This window comes from Oncorhynchus mykiss, chromosome 3, assembly GCF_057628025.1.
Source record: "Oncorhynchus mykiss isolate SJ-2025 chromosome 3, ASM5762802v1, whole genome shotgun sequence".
Lineage (NCBI taxonomy): Eukaryota > Metazoa > Chordata > Actinopteri > Salmoniformes > Salmonidae > Oncorhynchus > Oncorhynchus mykiss.
The window spans coordinates 55,826,948-55,846,172 of record NC_143024.1 but is presented as its reverse complement, the minus strand read 5'-3'; the positions used below and the strand labels follow the sequence as shown (position 1 = coordinate 55,846,172).

Sequence of the window (19,225 nt, the reverse complement as noted above, 5' to 3'; positions counted from 1 at the left end):
GCCAATGAGAATGGGGGCGTGCTCGGTCCTCTTTTTCCTGTAGTCCACAATCATCTCTTTTGTCTTGATCACATTGAGGGAGAGGTTGTTGTCCTGGCACCACATGGTCAGGTCTCTGACCTCCTCCCTATAGGCTGTCTCATCATTGTCGGTGATGAGGTCTACCACTGTTGTGTCATCAGCAAACTTTATGATGGTGTTGGAGTCGTGCCTGGCCGTGCAGTATGAGTGAACAGGGAGTACAGAAGGGGACTGAGCACGCACCCCTGAGGGGTGTTGAGGATCAGCGTGGCGGATGTGTTGTTGCCTACCCTTACCACCTGGGGGCGGCCCGTCAGGAAGTCTAGGATCCAGTTGCAGAGGAAGCTGTTAAGTCCCAGGGTCCTTAGCTTAGTGAGGGCACTATGGTGTTGAACGCTGAGCTGTAGTCAACTTCTCAAATAGGTGTTCATTTTGTCCAGGTGGGAAAAGGCAGTGCGGCGTGCAATAGAGATTGCATCATCTGTGGATCTTTTGGTGCGGTATGCACATTAGGGTGGGTCTAGGGTTTCAAGGGATAATGGTGTTGATGTGAGCCATGACCAGCCTTTCAAAGCATTTCATGGCTACAGACGTGAGTGCTAAGGGGCGGTAGTCATTTAAGCAGGTTACCTTAGTGTTCTTGGACACAGGGACTATGGAGGTCTGCTTGAAACATGTTGGTATTACATACTCGGACAGGGAGAGGTTGAAAATGTCAGTGAAGACACTTGCCAGTTGGTCAGCGCATGCTAGGAGTACACGTCCTGGTAATCCATCTGGCCCAGTGGCCTTGTGAATGTTGATCTGTTTAAAGGTCTTACTCACATCGGCTGTGGAGAGCATGATCACATAGTCATCCGAAACAGTTGGTGCTCTCATGCATGTTTCAGTGTTACTTCCTTCGAAGCGAGCATAGAAGTTATTTAGCTTGTCTGGTAGGCTTGTGTCACTGGGCAGCTCTTGGCTGTGCTTCCCTTTGTAGTCTGTAATAGTTTGCAAGCCTTACCACATCCAACGAGCGTTGGAGCCGTTGTAGTACAATTTGATCTTAGTCCTGTATTAATGCTTTGCCTGTTTCATGATTCGTTTGAGGACATAGCGGGATTTCTTATAAGCTTCCGGGTTAGAGTCCCGCTCCTTGAAAGCGGCAGCTCTACCCTTTAGCTCAGTGCGAATGTTGCCTGTAATCCATGGCTTCTGGTTGGGGTATGTACGTACAGTCACTGTGGGGACGACATCCTCGATTCACTTATTGATAAAGCCAGTGACTGATGTGGTCTACTCCTCAATGCTATTCGGAAGAATCCTGGAACATATTCCAGTCTGTGCTAGCAAAACAGCCTTGTAGTTTAGCATCTGCTTAATCTGACCACTTTTTTTATAGACTGAGACACTGGTGCTTCCTGCTTTAATTCAATGGTAGAGTTGAACTAAAAGTAGTAAAAATATATCACTTTTGTAACAAACTGTCAAAATGAAGACCAGAATTGACTTGTTTCACTATAACTAAGACTTTTTTTTAAATGAAAGTTACTCTTTAAGAAGTCATCAAGAGTGAGACTAAATGCCTAAATAACTGGATGATAAAAGCCTCACTATGGAGAGTGTTTGCATAATTTCAACCAGTACAGGTGGGTGTTGACTGGAACAGAGCAAAATAGAAAACAGTCAGCATGCTGTCAAGGCATAATGTAGAGCTAGTGATGTGCCAATCACTGTGCATCCCACCCTACCTGGTGCTGAAGCCCACTGGCTGCTGTGACTGGAGCTTTCAGACAGAGTTATTTTTAGCCTGGGCTGCCTAGCTCCCATTGCCTGATTGAGGCTGCGGCCCGTGGCAACACCGTGGAGGCCTGTTTGCAAAGCGAGCAGTTTCTCTCACTGTCACACACACATATGCGGTGGTACACATGCATACACAGTTTCCCAAGGACGGGGTTCCTATTAAGATCAGAAAAGCAGCCCAACGTAACCGGCAGATCCAGTTACATCACACACACGCATGCGCTAGTGAAGAGCGGGTTGACTCATAATCCGCAGTCCCCGCGGTTATATCCACAGGGCGGGTGGGTTTAGGGTCATGAAATATTGTGTGGACGAGGGGCGGGCGGGCAGTTGGAATAAAGAGAAAACAATGCATTAAAAATCCATAAATATACTGTATGATTCTTGTGCAATTCATATCTATAGGCTAGATAGAGGTTTGTCTTTCATTTTTTTTATCTGACGTTTGACACTAACAAGACGGGGACTTCAAATATGGCACGTCAAGGGAATTGTAGCCTACTGTTCAGATGGTTTACAAGGAATAGCATCTTGAGAGAATGAATGATTAGTTAGGGACCGTCTGTAAAGGTGCCCTCTTTATCAGCATCGTAAAAGCTGAGAGTATTTTAACCACATAAAATATGCATCCAAGCCAAACTTAAGTCTCATCAGAAACATGTTGGGTCGTTTTCACAGCTTGTAATTAACTTAACAATGGTCAAACTAATGTCATTTGGTCATTTTGCATGGAAAATCTTTGCATTTTCTCCCCGCTCCCTAAACATCTTTACTGCTGGAGAGAAGCAGAGATGAAAGAGAAAACTTTACCAATGTCAACTAGATTGAAACATTCATTCGATTGATGTATGACATATTTTCTGGTGAGCAAGGGTTTATTTAGTATTCTAGTGGCGACAAGTATTGTCAGAAGAGAAGCTTCATGTATTTAATTATAGACAAGTTGACTAACAAAATGTAGTAAATTAAAAGCAGTAACAAAGACCTATCTGAATTAGGCAACAACAACAAAAAATCCCACACCCACTGTCAAAAAATCTCTGACTACGCTACAGCGTATTTTCTATATTTGTGAGTTAGGGTCGGGTGCTGGCCTCAGATCACTTTATCACTTGTAGTCGGGTGATTGGGGATGGGTTAGTAGAAATTGTGGGCGGGTGTGGGTGAACAAACAGCTGACCCACTTATCACTGGCATGCACAGGCATAGGCACACAAACGCACACACGCATACATGCATGTCCTCTCCTACACCCATCCCCTCTGTCCTTACCACATTCTGTTGAGCCAAGTCCCTGTTGCAATGAAAATCTTTCTGCATTAATCCAGACAGCCCTCGAGCAAAGGGGAAGGAGGGATGGAGAGATGGAGGGAGGGGGAAGAGCAGCGGGTGATGGGGGGGTAAGATTGGGATGAGGGGTCGAATAAGTTGCATGGTGAGGAGAGATCACTAAAAAGATGGAGAGGAGAGGACACACACACACACCTTAACATGCTCCTGTAGCTGGGCCTCGTGCTGGCGTGAGAGCTGCTCATGTTGCCGCTGGAACTCAGCGATGAGCACCTGTCTCTGGATCTGCTGTTTGTGTTTGAGGGCCAGCAACTCCTGCTGCAGCTGCTGCTCCCGCTGACCTGGGACCTGTCCTTGGTGGCACTGGTCATCTGGTCGTGGTGCTAGGCCAAAGGGCTGGTCCAGGCGCAGGTCCATGGGAATGGCAGCCGGGGGCACCTGCAAGGGCAGTGCCATGCTCACGTCGACTGGGGAGAGAAAGCGGGGGTTACCGACATTTTCCATGGCTGTTGTTCCTTTATGACGTAGGATTCAATCAAAAATGAAAGGACACAGTAGCCTTTCCCAAGGCTTTTTCTCAGACACACAAACTTACAGGTCCAATCGGAGCCCATTCATTGAATGACCCATAGAATAGAATATCCCCCTGACTTCATTTAATAATGCTCAGCTTTGGCAAAAGGCTAATGAGTCTTCATTGTAGGTCTACACGGCACAGATGATACTCTTAACGACGGCTTTTTGTTACACACTATGATGTTTGATGTAGAGTGTGGCGGTAGGAGTTGTACCACGATGGGAGTTGTGTGATGTTGGGATTGACAATAGGCTGCAAACAAAAGAAAAAAAGTACAGACAGCTACTACTATGTGTGTGTGTGTGTGTGTGTGTGTGTGTGTGTGTGTGTGTGTGTGTACGTGCCAGCATTGCCACAATATGTGTGGACCAGAAACAGGGTGCAGTATGCTCTCGTTTGAGAGGAGTGGTGTGTGTGTGTGTCTGTGTGCTTCTCTATGTGTGTGCATCTCAAAAAGGATCCCCACTCATTCCTACTGTACCAGCTCACAGCGGGGCACTCATCTCAAAGAGGAGAATTTCACGAGTTCAAGAGTAGAGTGCAGCACTACAATGGCACTGGCCAGAAGAGAGAGTTAGGTGGGGTTTATGGCCAAACAAAAGAGTTCCTCCTCAAAATGTCACAGAGTTGATCAATACAGAGAAGAGAAAAACCTGCCACTCTCATCATGGAATAGGGTTTTGGGGGTGGAGGCTATGAGGGATATGGGCACAAAGGGGGCATTGAGAGTGTATTGAGAGGAGGGAGGAGGAAATGCTCTTCTGGGCAGGACACAGCGCTGGAGTGAATAACTTCCAGTGTGGTTAGTTTTTGAACAAGTAGATAAGCACTTTTTCAGCTGTGGCCTCATTGCTTGAATTGGAGACAAAGACCCTGTTACGTAACACATACGCCACATGACGTACACACATGCCAAACCCTGAACCAAAGTTCTCAATTAATTTGTTAACAAGTTAGTGGTAGAAAGTTGGTAGTACAACAGTGAATCTATGTTTTGCTGGTACAACAAGTGAAACCTAGTTTTGATGTGTTTTACAGCTTCAATTCAAACATACAGTAGCTTCATTCCTCTACAGCTAGTATTCCCCAGGAGTACCCTCAATGACGTTGGGGGTACGCCAAATACATTAAAAAAAGTTTTTTTAGTAGCCTCGTTTCACTGGCAAAAATCAAATTAAACCATCTAGTGTTCAGCGAAATAACAACACAATGTCAAATACAGGTAGCCTCGTCAAGTACTTAACATCTAATCACATGAACCACTCTCCGGTCACAACGTGTAGACTTGTTTAGGTGCTGCTGTGCAGTTTGTTGCTAACCTTACTTTGCTATCTGCCAAATTTACGTTTTTTACTTTTTAATTACCGTTTTATATTTTTATTATTTCCCCTCGCTCTACTTATTTCATTAAACTTTTCACCCCGGACGCTTTATCTGGACATGGTTCATAAGGAACTCCACCAGCCGAAGCTAAGTAGTAACATTAACATGATGCCTTCTAATTGCCGTCGCTGTACTCATAATATACAGGAGAACGATCGCCTTATGGCAAGGATAGCCATGCTGCAAGCCCAGCTTCAGACGCAATCGTTAGCCAAGGGTCATTTAAGTGTAGGAAAGGATGAAACCGCATCTGTGCCATCAATAAGTACAGATAGTAGTATAAATCCCCTGGCACAGTCCCCGCAACCTGACAATTTTCTCATGGCTTTTGGAAGGAAATGCTGTAGGAATGCTCAACCGGTGTCGCTAATTCAACCGACAGAAACTTTCAACCGGTTCTCCCCATTAAGCAACTGGTCGGAGTCAGAGGCCGAGCCTTCTCTGGTCTCTCCTTCTCCCATTAGCTCTGACAAATTGAAAACCCTAGTCATTGGCGACTCCATTGCCTGTAGTATTAGACTTAAAACGAATCATCCAGCGATCATACACTGTTTCCCAGGGGGCTGGGCTACTGACGTTAAGGCTAATCTGAAGATGGTGCTGACTAAGGCTAAAACTGGCGAGTGTAGAGAATATAGGAATAGTGTTATCCACGTCGGCACAAACGATGTTAGGATGAAACAGTCAGAGGTTACCAAGCGCAACATAGCTTCAGCGTGTAAATCAGAAAGAAGAAAGATGTGTTGGCATCGAGTAATTGTCTCTGCCCCCCTCCCAGTTAGGGGGAGTGATGAGCAGTACAGTAGATTCTGACAACTCAATTGCTGGTTGAAAACTGTTTTCTGCCCCTCCCAAAAGATAGAATTTGTAGATTTCTGGGACTCACCCACAAACAGGACCAAGCCTGGCCTGCTGAGGAGTGACGGACTCCATCCTAGCTGGAGGGGTGCTCTCATCTTACCTACGAACATAGACAGGGCTCTAACTCCCCTAGCTCCACAATGAGATAGAGTGCAGGCCAGGCAGCAGGCTGTTAGCCAGCTTAGTGGAGTCTGCCACGAGCACAGTCAGTGCAGTCAGCTCAGCTATCCCCATTGAGACCGTGTCTGTGCCTCGATCTAGGTTGGGCAAAATGAAACATGGCGGTGTTCGCTTTAGCAATCTCACTGGAATAAAGACCTCCTCCATTCCTGTCATTAATGAAAGAGATTGTGATATCTCACATCTCAAAATAAAGCTACTTAATGTTAGATCCCTCACTTCCAAGGCAGTTACAGTGCCTTGCGAAAGTATTCGGCCCCCTTGAACTTTGCGACCTTTTGCCACATTTCAGGCTTCAAACATAAAGATATAAAACTGTATTTTTTTGTGAAGAATCAACAACAAGTGGGACACAATCATGAAGTGGAACGACATTTATTGGATATTTCAAACTTTTTTAACAAATCAAAAACTGAAAAATTGGGCGTGCAAAATTATTCAGCCCCCTTAAGTTAATACTTTGTAGCGCCACCTTTTGCTGCGATTACAGCTGTAAGTCGCTTGGGGTATGTCTATCAGTTTTGCACATCGAGAGACTGACATTTTTTCCCATTCCTCCTTGCAAAACAGCTCGAGCTCAGTGAGGTTGGATGGAAAGCATTTGTGAACAGCAGTTTTCAGTTCTTTCCACAGATTCTCGATTGGATTCAGGTCTGGACTTTGACTTGGCCATTCTAACACCTGGATATGTTTATTTTTGAACCATTCCATTGTAGATTTTGCTTTATGTTTTGGATCATTGTCTTGTTGGAAGACAAATCTCCGTCCCAGTCTCAGGTCTTTTGCAGACTACATCAGGTTTTCTTCCAGAATGGTTCTGTATTTGGCTCCATCCATCTTCCCATCAATTTTAACCATCTTCCCTGTCCCTGCTGAAGAAAAGCAGGCCCAAACCATGATGCTGCCACCACCATGTTTGACAGTGGGGATGGTGTGTTCAGCTGTGTTGCTTTTACGCCAAACATAACGTTTTGCATTGTTGCCAAAAAGTTCAATTTTGGTTTCATCTGACCAGAGCACCTTCTTCCACATGTTTGGTGTGTCTCCCAGGTGGCTTGTGGCAAACTTTAAACAACACTTTTTATGGATATCTTTAAGAAATAGCTTTCTTCTTGCCACTCTTCCATAAAGGCCAGATTTGTGCAATATACGACTGCTTGTTGTCCTATGGACAGAGTCTCCCACCTCAGCTGTAGATCTCTGCAGTTCATCCAGAGTGATCATGGGCCTCTTGGCTGCATCTCTGATCAGTCTTCTCCTTGTATGAGCTGAAAGTTTAGAGGGACGGCCAGATCTTGGTAGATTTGCAGTGGTCTGATACTCCTTCCATTTCAATATTATCGCTTGCACAGTGCTCCTTGGGATGTTTGGGAAATCTTTTTGTATCCAAATCCGGCTTTAAACTTCTTCACAACAGTATCTCGGACCTGCCTGGTGTGTTCCTTGTTCTTCATGATGCTCTCTGCGCTTTTAACGGACCTCTGAGACTATCACAGTGCAGGTGCATTTATACGGAGACTTGATTACACACAGGTGGATTGTATTTATCGTCATTAGTCATTTAGGTCAACATTGGATCATTCAGAGATCCTCACTGAACTTCTGGAGAGAGTTTGCTGCACTGAAAGTAAAGGGGCTGAATAATTTTGCACGCACAATTTTTCAGTTTGTGATTTGTTAAAAAAGTTTGAAATATTCAATAAATGTCGTTCCACTTCATGATTGTGTCCCACTTGTTGTTGATTCTTCACAAAAAAATACACTTTTATATCTTTTAGTTTGAAGCCTGAAATGTGGCAAAAGGTCGCAAAGTTCAAGGGGGCCGAATACTTTCGCAAGGCACTGTATAGTCAATGACCTAATCACTGATCATAATCTTGATGTGATTGGCCTGACTGAAACATGGCTTATCCTGATGAATTTACTGTGTTAAATGAGGCCTCGCATCCTGGTTACACTAGTGACCATATCCCCCTCACATCCTGCAAAGGCAGAGGTGTTGCTAACATTTATGATAGCAGAATTAAATTTACCCCCCAAAATTTTGAGCTTCTAGTCATGAAATCTATGCAGCCTACTCAATCACTTTTTATAGCTACTGTTTACAGGCCTCCTGGGCAGTACACAGCGTCCCTCACTGAGTTCACTGAATTCCTATCAGATCCTGTAGTCATGGCAGATAATATTCACATTTTTGGTGACTTTAAAATTCACATGAAAAAATCCACAGACACACTCCAAAAGGCTTTCGGAGCCATCATCGACTCAGTGGGTTTTGTCCAACATGTCTCTGGACCTACTCACTGCCACAGTCATACTCTGGACCTAGTTTTGTCTCGTGGAATAAATGGTGTGGATCTTAATGTTTTATCCTCATAATCCTGGACTATCGGACCACCATTTTATTTTGTTTGCAATCACAACAAATAATCTGCTCAGACCCCAACCAAGGATCATCAAAAGCCGTGCTATAAATTCTCGGATAACCCAAAGATTCCTAGATGCTCTTCCAGACTCCCTCTTCCTACCCAAGGACGTCAGAGTACAAAAATCAGTTAACCACCTAACTGAGGTACTCAATTTAACCTTGCGTAATACGCTAGAGGCAGTCGCACCCCTAAAAACAAAAAACATTTGTCATAAGAAACTAGCTCCCTGGTAAACAGAAAATAGCCCTGAAACAGCTTCCAGAAAATTGGAACGGAAATGGCACTACACCAAACTGGAGGTCTTCCGACTAGCTTGGAAAGACAATACCGTGCTGTATCGAAGAGCCCTCACTGCTGCTCGATCATCCTATTTTACCAACTTAATTGAGGAAAATAAGAAGAATCCAAAATGTATTTTTGATACCGTCGCAAAGCTAACTAAAAAGCAGTGTTCCCCAAGAGAGGATGGCTTTCACTTCAGCAGTGATAAATTCATGAACTTCTTTGACGAAAATTTCATGATCATTAGAATGCAAATTACGGACTCTTTAAATCTGCGTATTTCTCCAAAGCTCAGTTGTCCTGAGTCTGCACAACACTGCCAGGAACTAGGATCAAGGGAGACACTTAAGCGTTTTAATACTATATCTCTTGACACATTGATGAAAATAGTCATGGCCTCTAAAACTTCAAGCTGCACACTGGACCCTATTCCAACTAAACTACTGAAAGAGATGTTTCTTGTGCTTGGCCCTCCTATGTTGAACACCGGATGTGTATCAAACTCACTAAAACTAGCAGTAATAAAGCCTCTCTTGAAAAAGCCAAACCTTGACCTAGAAAATATAAAAAAAACTATAGGCCTATATCGAATCTCCCATTCCTCTAAAAAAAAAAAGAAAAATATGTTGCGCAGCAATAGTTTATGTGTTGGAGAGCTAGGGTCAGTCTGTTATATCTGGAGAATTTCTCCTGTCTTATCCGGTGTCCTGTGTGAATTTAAGTATGCTCTCTCTAATTCTCTCTCTTTTTCTCTCTTTCTTTCTCTCGCTCTCTCTCTCTCTCTCGCTCGCTCTCTCTCTTTCTCTCGGAGGACCTGAGCCCTAGGACCATGCCTCAGGACTACCTGGCGTGATGATTCCTTGCTGTCCCCATTCCACCTGGTCGTGCTGCTGCTCCAGTTTCAACTGTTCTACCTGCGGGCTATGGAATCACTTTGTGACATCAGCTGATGTAAGCTTATAAATACATTTAATTGATTGAATAACCTTTACTTTCTCGCGGGAATACCACTAACGGTCCGTATGTAGCCAAACGTAGCTGCTGCTCAATCCGTTTGCTCAAAAAAAGATAAATGGTAAGGTCTGCGTCCATAGAGACGCATACCAGCTCTACTGGTAGTACTGCTACTACCAACAGTAGTACTGCTAGTACCAACAGGGACGTTGGACCATCGAAGAGGCACAAATATGATGAGAACTACATTGATTTGGGGTTCACTTATATTGGGAGTAGTGCCTTTCCTCAGCCACGGTGTGTTATATGTGCAAAAGTACGATCTCACAACTCTATGAAACCTTCACTCTTGCGCAGACATTTAGAAACAAAACATGCCAATTTGAAAAATAAGCCACAGGAATTTGTTGAGCGAAATACCATTATTAAGAAGGGGCTAGAAGCGTCTTATATGGTGAGCTACCGAATGGCTAGGACAGGCAAGCCCCATACTATTGCGGAGGACTTAATTCTTCCTGCTGCCGTGGATATGGCTGGGACAATGCTGGGGGAAAAGGCCAAAATAACTATACAGAGAATGCCTTCATCAAACAACACTAATTCACGACACATCAGTGACATGGTAGGAGATGTTTTGAAATAATTACTGCTTCGCATACAAGCCAGTGAATTATATGCATTACAGCTGGATGAGTCAACAGACATGGCGGGCCTGGCACAGCTCCTGGTATATGTCCGTTCTGTTTACGGGGGTCAATTAAGGAAGACATCCTCTTCCGCAAACCACTGGAAACCAGGACGACAGGAGAGGCTATTTTAAAGTACTGGACAGCTTTGTGACATCAAATGGACTTTGGTGGTCAAGATGTGTTGGTATCTGTACTGATTGCGCAAAAGCCATGACAGGGAGACATATTGGAGTGGTAATGCGTGTGCAAGCAGTTGCTCCCGACACCACTTGGGTACACTGCAGCATCCACTGAGAGGCTCTTCCTGCCAAGGGAATGCCTGACAGCTTGAAATACATTTTGGAGACTACAGTGAAAATGGTTAACTTTGTTAAAGCAAGGCCCCTGAACTCTCATGTATTTTCTGCACTATGCAATGATATGGGCAGCGACCATGTAACGGGTTTACAACATACAGAGGTGCACTGGTTATCAAGGGGCAAAGTACTGACACGTTTTTTGAATTGAGCGACGAGCTTAGTTTTCTTTACAGACCATCATTTTCACTTGTCTGACTTCTTGCATGATGATGAGTTTCTCACACATATGGTCTATCTGGGTGATGTTTTTTCTCACCTGAATGATCTGAATCTAGGACTACAGGGTAGGGTCTCTGCAACTATATTCAATGTGCAGGACAAAATTGAGCTTGGCCCTCCTATTGGCCCTCCTAGGATTAAGAAGTTGGAGCTCTTTGTCTGCATTAACAAGGACAACACACAGATCTTTCCATCATTGCATGATTTTTTGTGTGCAAATTAACTCAAGCTGACGGACAATGTCAAATGTGATATATCGAAGCACCTGAGTGAGTTAGGTGCGCAATTACGCAGGTAGTCCCGAAATGGACGACACAAACAACTGGATTTGTTATACCTTTCATGCCCTGCCTCCAGTCCACTTACCGATATCTGAACAACAGAGCCTCATCGAAATTGCAACAAGCGTTTCTGTGAAAATTTTATTTAATCAGAAGCCACTGACATATTTCTGGATAGGGCTGCGCTCAGAGTATCCTGCCTTGGCAAATCACGCTGTTAAGACACTGATGCCCTTTGCAACCACATACCTATGTGAGAGTGGATTCTCGGCCCTCACTAGCATGAAAAATAAATACAGGCAGAGACTGTGTGTGGAAAATGACTGAGACTCTCCAGTAAAACCCAACATTGCAGAGTTATGTGCATCCTTTCAAGCACACCCTTATCATTAACCTGTGGTGAGTAATACACCATTGTTGATGAACAAATAAGGTTTTAAATGTAAGATAGCTAAGCAAAGAGCAAAATGATTTATTATTGTTATATTATCATTTGTGCCCTGGTCCTATAAGAGCTCTTTGTCACTTCCCACACACTCATTCTTATGTTTAATAAATGTATTGTATAGTGTGTGTGTGGCAGGCTTACAATGATTGAAATAAATCAACATTTGAGAGTGCGCTGACCCTGGTGCTGGAGGTTGGATGTTTGAACGGGTACGGGACTATAAAAAGTTTGGGACCCACTGCTCTACAGTATTTGGCACAAAGGGTCAATATGTGAGATGGACACAATCCACACTTTGGCTACACTCAGTGCTAAGAAAAAATTTACTTGTTTAACAGTGACACTCCTAGCCTAAATGCATGTTGCCATCTGTCTTAGCCAGGACTCTCTTTTGGTGACATAAAGGATAAATAGAATTACAAAACAGCATTGGGTAAGAGCGAAAGGGTTATCACAGAATGGATTCATTCAACAGACAGAAACAGGGAGGAGCTTTGGGGCTTAGTAAAATAACAACACCAGACATTTGTTCCAAAACTCCTCTCACTGTCAACTGCCTTTATTTTCAGCAAACTTAACATGTGTAAATATTTGTATGAATATAACAAAGATGCAACAACTAAGACATAAACTGAACAAGTTCCACAGACATGTGACTAACAGAAATTGAATAATGTGTCCCTGAACAAAGGGGGGGGGGGTGTCAAAATCAAAAGTAGTCCGTATCTGGAGTGGCCACCAGCTGCATTAAGTACTGCAGTGCATCTCCTCCTCATGGACTGCACCAGATTTGCCAGTTCTTGCTGTGAGATGTTACCCCACTCTTCCATCAAGGCACCTGCAAGTTCCCGGACATTTCTGGGCGGAATGGCCCCAGCCCTCACCCTTCCATCCAACAGGTCCCAGACGTGCTCAATGGGATTGAGATCCGGGCTCTACGCTGGCCATGGCAGAACACTGACATTCCTGTCTTGCAGGAAATCACACACAGAACGAGCAGTATGGCTGATGGCATTGTCATGCTGGAGGTTCATGTCAGGATGAGCCTGCAGGAAGGGTACCACATGAGGGAGGAGGATGTCTTCCTTGTAACGCACAGCATTGAGATTGCCTGCAACGACAATAAGCTCAGTCTGATGATGCTGTGACACACCGCCCCAGACCATAACGAACCCTCCACCTCCAAATCGATCCCGCTGCTGAGTACAGGCCTCGGTGTAACGCTCATTCCTTCGATGATAAACGCGAATCCGACCATCACCCCTGGTGAGACAAAACAGCGACTCGTCAGTGAAGAGCACTTTTTGCCAGTCCTGTCTGGTCCAGCGACGTGCCCAGGTGACGTTGTTGCCGGTGATATCTGGTGAGAACCTAACTTACAACAGGCCTACAAACCCTCAGTCCAGCCTCTCTCAGCCTATTGCGGACAGTCTGAGGACTGATGGAGGGATTGTGCATTCCTGGTGTAACTCAGGCAGTTGTTGTTGCCATTCTGTACCTGTACCGCAGGTGTGATGTTCGGATGTACCGATCCTGTGCAGTTGTTGTTACACATTGTCCTCGCAGTGGCAGACTATCAGCTGTCCGTCCTGTCTCGGTGTAGCGCTGTCTTAGGCGTCTCACAGTATGACATTGCAATTTATTGCCCTGGCCACAGCTGCAGTCCTCATGCCTCCTTGCAGCATGCCTACGACATGTTCACGCAGATGAGCAGGGACCCTGGGCATCTTTCTTTTGGTGTTTTTCAGTGTCAGTAGAGAGGCCTCTTTAGTGTCCTAAGTTGTTACCTTAATTGCCTACCGTCTGTAAGCTGTTAGTGTCATAACGAACGTTCCACAGGTGCATGTTCATTAATTGTTTATGGTTCATTGAACAAGCAAGTGAAACAGTGTTTAATCCCTTTAGAATGAAGATCTGTGAAGTTATTTGGATTTTTTGAATTATCTTTGAAAGACAGGGTCCTGAAAAAGGGACGTTTCTTTTTTTACTGAGTTTAGTTATCCTTCACGTGATCCCTTCTAATTTAGTGGGTTGGTTGATCATTGGCCTGCACTATAGAGGAGGAGGATGAAGACGGCACTCACATACACACATATACAAACAGACATTCACACAAGTGAAGATGTACAAAAGCACACACACAAACGCACCGACGCATAAACACACACACATGCAGGCAGATCCACATGTATTAATGTATGTAATACTGCACAATCCCACTGAGTAAACACATGTGCATTCTCAGAAATGCAGTTTGGGTCCACCCACTCTTGGGTGAAATGATGCAACATGGCAACAGAGCAAAAAAAATTCCCACAGCAAAACGATCTTAGCGGCTGGGATTTGCTGACACACACAGCACTTACAGTGTGTGTGTGTGTGTGTATGAAAGAGAGAGGCAGTGTGTGTGCATGCTTTGCAGACGTGTCGCTGACGGAAGGAGCCGCGCTGACGTAGCTGATGGAGATTGATTCCCTGGGATTGCTGGGTGAAGCCCATTGCATTATGGGAAGGGACACTTGGCCATACATCACACCTAAATCAGCACCCATAGAGATTTGTCTATATTACATGCAGTATATACAGTGCCTTCAGAAAGTTTTCAGACCCCTTGACTTATTCCACATGGTTTCCACATTCAAAATGGATTCAAAAAAACATTTTCACTCACCTATCTACACACAATAACCATAATGAGAAAGTGAATGTGTTTTTAGACATTTTTGCCAATCTATTGAAAATAAAATACAGAAATATCTCATTTACATAAGTCTTCACACCCCTGAGTCATTACTTTGTAGAACCACCTTTGGCAGCGATTATAGCAGTGAGTCATTCTGGGTAAGTCTATAAGAGCTTTGCACACCTGGATTGTACAATATTTTCCCATTAAGCTATTCAACTAAAATATTCTTCAAGATCTGTCAAGTTGATTGTTGATCATTGCTAGACAGCGCTTTTCAAGTCTTGCAATAGATTTTGAAGCCAATTTAAGTCAAAACTGTGACATGGCCACTCAGGAACATTCAACGTCATCTTGGTAAGCAACTCCAGTGTAGATTTGGCCTTGTGTTTTAGGTTATGGTCCCGCTGAAAGGTGACTGTCTCAGAGTGTCTTTTGGAAAGCAGAATGAAGAAGATTTTCCCATAGGATTTTGTCTGTGCCTATACTGTATTCAGTTTATTTTTATCATAAGGAACTCCCTTGTCCTTGCAATGACAAGCATACCCATAATATGATGTAGCCACCGCCATGATTAGACTACTGCAATGCTCTACTTTCCGGCTACCCGTATAAAGCACTAAATAATCTTCAGTTAGTACTAAACACGGCTGCTAGAATCTTGACTAGAACCAAAAAATGTGATCATAATACTCCAGTGCTAGCCTCTCCACACTGGTTACCTGTTAAGGCTAGGGATGATTTCAGGTTTTTACTGCTAACCTACAAAGCATTACATGGGCCTGCTCCTCCTACCTTTCTCTCCGATTTGGTCCTGCTGTGCATATCCTGAAACGTACGCTACGCTCACAAGATGCAGGCCTCCTTATTGTCCCTAGACTTTCTAAGCAAACAGCTGGAGGCAGGGATTTCTCAGACTCTGTCTCAACCTTTAAGTCTTTATTGAAGACTCATCTCTTCAGTCGGTCATATGATTGAGTGCAGCCTGGCCCAGGGGTGTGAAGGTGAACGGAAAGGCACTGGAGCGACGAACCGACCTTGCTGTCTCTGCCTGGCCAGTTCCCCTCTCTCCACCGGGATTCTCTGCCTCAAACCCTATTACGGGGGCTGAGTCACTGGTTTACTGGTGCTCTTCCATGCCGTCCCTAGGAGGGGTGCGTCACATGAGTGGGTTGAGTCACTGACGTGATCTTCCTGTCCATGTTGGTGCCCCCCTCAGGTTCGTGCCAAAACATATCTGGAATATTTCTCCTGTCTTAACTGGTGTTCTGTGTGAATTTAAGTATGCTCCCACTAATTATCTCTCTCTACCTCTCCTCCCGGAGGACCTGAGCCCTGGGACCTTGCCTCAGGACTACCTGGCCTGATGACTCCTTGCTGTCCCCAGTCCACCTGGTCGTGCTGCTGCTCCAGTTTCAACTGTTCTGCCTGCAGCTACGGAAGTCTGACCTGTTCACCTTGTCCCGGACCTGCTGTTTTTGACTCTCTTTACCGCACCTTATGTCTCGAACTCTGGCTATTAACTGACATTTACTCCTGAGGTGCTGACCTGTTTCAGCCTCTACAACCACTGTGACTATTATTATTATTTGATGCTGCTGGTCATCTATGAACGTTTGAACATGTACTGTTATAATCTCAACCCTGCACAGCCAGAAGAGGACTGGCCAGCCCTCAGAGCCTGGTTCCTCTCTAGGTTTCTTCCTAGGTTCCGGCCTTTCTAGGGAGTTTTTCCTAGCCACCCTGCTTCTACATCGGCATTGCCTGTTGTTTGGGATTTTAGGCTGGGTTTCTGTATAGCACTCTGTGACATCGGCTGATATAAAAATGGCTTTATAAATACATTTGATTGATTTTTATTGTTACTCAATAATGTGTTGGATTTGCCCTAAAAATAACACTTTCTATTCAGGACAAAAAGTACATTTCTTCTTTTACAGTATTTTTGCTGTATTACTTAAGTGTTTTGGAATATATGTATTATTGTATCTGCAGAGAAGAATGGGAGAAACTATCCAAATACAGGTGTGACAAGCTTGTAGCGTCATATCCAAGAAGAATCAAGGCTCTAATCGCTGCCAACGGTGCTTTAACAAAGTACTGAGTAAAGGGTCTGAATTATTATGTAAATGGGGCTCTTTTATTTGTATTGGCCATTCTGAGATATGGCTTCTTCTTTGCAACTCCGCCTTGAAGGCCAGCATCCCGGAGTCGCCTCTTCACTTTTGACGTTGAGACTGGTGTTTTGCGGGTGCTACTTAATGAAGCTGCCAGTTGAAGACTTGTGAGGCGTCTGTTTCTCAAACTAGACACTCTAATGTACTTGTCCTCTTGCTCAGTTGTGCACAGTTGTGCATTTCTTGACAATTTCACGCATGGAATAGCCTTAATTTCTTAAAACAGGAATAGAATGACGAATTTCAGATGAAACCTCTTTGTTTCTGGCCGTTTTGAGCCTGTAATCAAACCCACAAATGCTGATGCTCCAGATACTCAACTAGTCTAAAGAAGACCAGTTTTATTGCTTCTTTAATCAGAACAACAGTTCTCAGCTGTGATAGTGCCCTATATATAGTGGCAGACCAGGGAGTTTGGTCAAGACGTTTACACAGATCAGACACAGACACAATTGTATTAGCTTGGTTTCAAGGGTGTTTATGAAATAATAAACAAATAGAAAATAATAGGTCTCCTCCAGGAGACCTCCTCTGGGATACCATCTTCTGGACTCCGAAGTCTTGCTGTATCCTGTGGGGAATCAGGTAGAGGGTGCTGATGTACCGGGCCTTCCCCGGAAATCATTAAAGAAGAACAGACTACCGTCCGGTTTGTGGACCGACACGATGGGGCTGCAACCTGCGCTGTGGGATTCTTCGATAACCCCCATCCTCAGCATAGCCTCCACTTCCTGCTTCATGGCCGTCCTTCGGGCCTTGGCCTTCTGATTTGGCCACATGGCTGTCATCCGCACCTTCATCATCTCATCTCCCGGGGTTCCCACACCTCCTTGGTGAGGTCCAGTAGGCCACGTGGCCTCCTCCCGTAGAGGAGTTTTGAAAGGGGAAAAGCCGGTGAATGACTGGGGCACTTCCCGTAATGAGAACATTAGGTGGGGTAGTAGTTGGTCCCAGTTCTTCCCGTCCTGCTTGATGACCTGCCACAGCATTTGTTTTATTGAACCACTCGACGAGCCCATCCATCTGCTGGTGAAAGACGGAGGTCCGGATCTGCTTGATCTGCAGAGAGCACACAAATCTTGCTTTAGGTGGGACATGAACTCAGTACCTTGGTCTGTCAGGATCTCGTTCGGGATGCCCATCCGGCTAAAGAGGTGGAACAGCTCCCGGGCGATTCCCTTGGAGACCACCGCCCATAGGGGAATGGCCTCAGGATACAAGGTGGCACAATCTACTATTAACAAGATGTACCGGTGTCCTCGTGCCGTTTTTACCAAGGGTCTCACTATGTCCATGGCAATACGTTCAAAGGGCACCCCAGTGATCGTTAGGGGGACCAGCGGGTTTCGGAAGTGTGCTTTTAGGGCAGCGATTTGACACTCTGGACAGCTGCGACAATAGTCTTCCATGGCCCTCCTCATCCCAGGCCGGTGGAACCGGGCCGGGTAACAATCCACAAGCTTCCCTCAATAAGTTAGTTGAATTTTGGCCCATTCCTCCTGACAGAGCTGGTGTAACTGAGTCAGGTTTATAGGCCTCCTTGCTCGCACATGCTTTTTCAGTTCTGCCCACACATGGTCTATAGGCCTGAGGTCGGGGCTTTGTGATGGCCACTCCAATACCTTAACTTTGTTGTCCTTAAGCCATTTTTATTTATTTTGATGAGCACTTGTTGCCTGCTTTTCCTTCACTCTGCGGGCCAACTTATCCCAAACCATCTCAATTGGGTTGAGGTCGGGTGATTGTGGAGGCTAGGTCATCTGATGCAGAACTCCATCACTCTCCTTCTTGGTCAAATTTCCCTTACACAGCCTGGATGGGTGTTGGGTCATTGTCCTGTTGAAAAACAAATTATAGTCCCACTGAGCGCAAACCAGATCTAATGTCCATTGCTTGTGTTTCTTGGCCCTAGTCTCTTCTTATTATTGGTGTCCTTTAGTAGTGGTTTCTTTGCAGCAATTCGACCTCCTCTGAACAGTTCATGTTGAGATGTCTGTTACTTACATGTATTATTTGGTCTGCAATTTCTGAAGCTGGTAACTCTAATGAATTTATCCTCTGCAGCAGAGGTAACTCTGGGTCTTCCTTTTCCTGTGGCAGTCCACATGAGAGCCAGTTTCTTCATAGCGCTTGATGTTTTTTGCGACTGCACTTGAATAAACTTTCAAAGTATTGAAATGTTCCAGATTGACTGAGCATCATGACTTAAAGTAATAATGGACTGTTGTTTCTCTTTCCTCTTTGCTTGCTTGAGCTGTTTTTGCCATAATATGGACTTTATATTTTACCAAATACTTCTTCTGTATACCACCGCCCCTACCTTGTCCACAACAAATATATTTTGATTTGTTTAACACTTTTTTGGTTACTACATGATTCCATATGTGTTATTTCATAGTTTTGATGTTTTCACTATTATTCTATAATGTAGAAAATAGTAAAAATAAAGAAAAACCATTGAATGAGTAGGTGTGTCCAAGCTTTTGACCGGTACTGATAAATGTGATAAATTAAAGGTTAAAAAAAAGGCGGTGAGGATAGAAGACGTGAGGAATCAAGGAAATACAATTGAGATTTTCCCACTGACTTGTTTTCACACAGAGCTTA

At 44.4% G+C, this 19,225-nt stretch overlaps 1 protein-coding gene across 6 annotated transcripts in view; it reads right to left on the bottom strand.

Annotated features, from left to right (window-relative positions):
* Positions 1-19,225, bottom strand: part of LOC110504116 (histone deacetylase 4) — a 254,688-nt gene that overhangs the window by 82,631 nt on the left and 152,832 nt on the right. For all 6 annotated transcript variants that reach the window (XM_090229569.1, XM_090229570.1, XM_090229567.1 and 3 more), the window contains one exon: positions 3,292-3,563. In XM_090229569.1, the coding sequence (XP_090085695.1) occupies positions 3,292-3,552 (261 nt within the window). In that variant the 5' untranslated portion in view covers positions 3,553-3,563. The remainder of the gene's footprint in view (positions 1-3,291; positions 3,564-19,225) is intronic.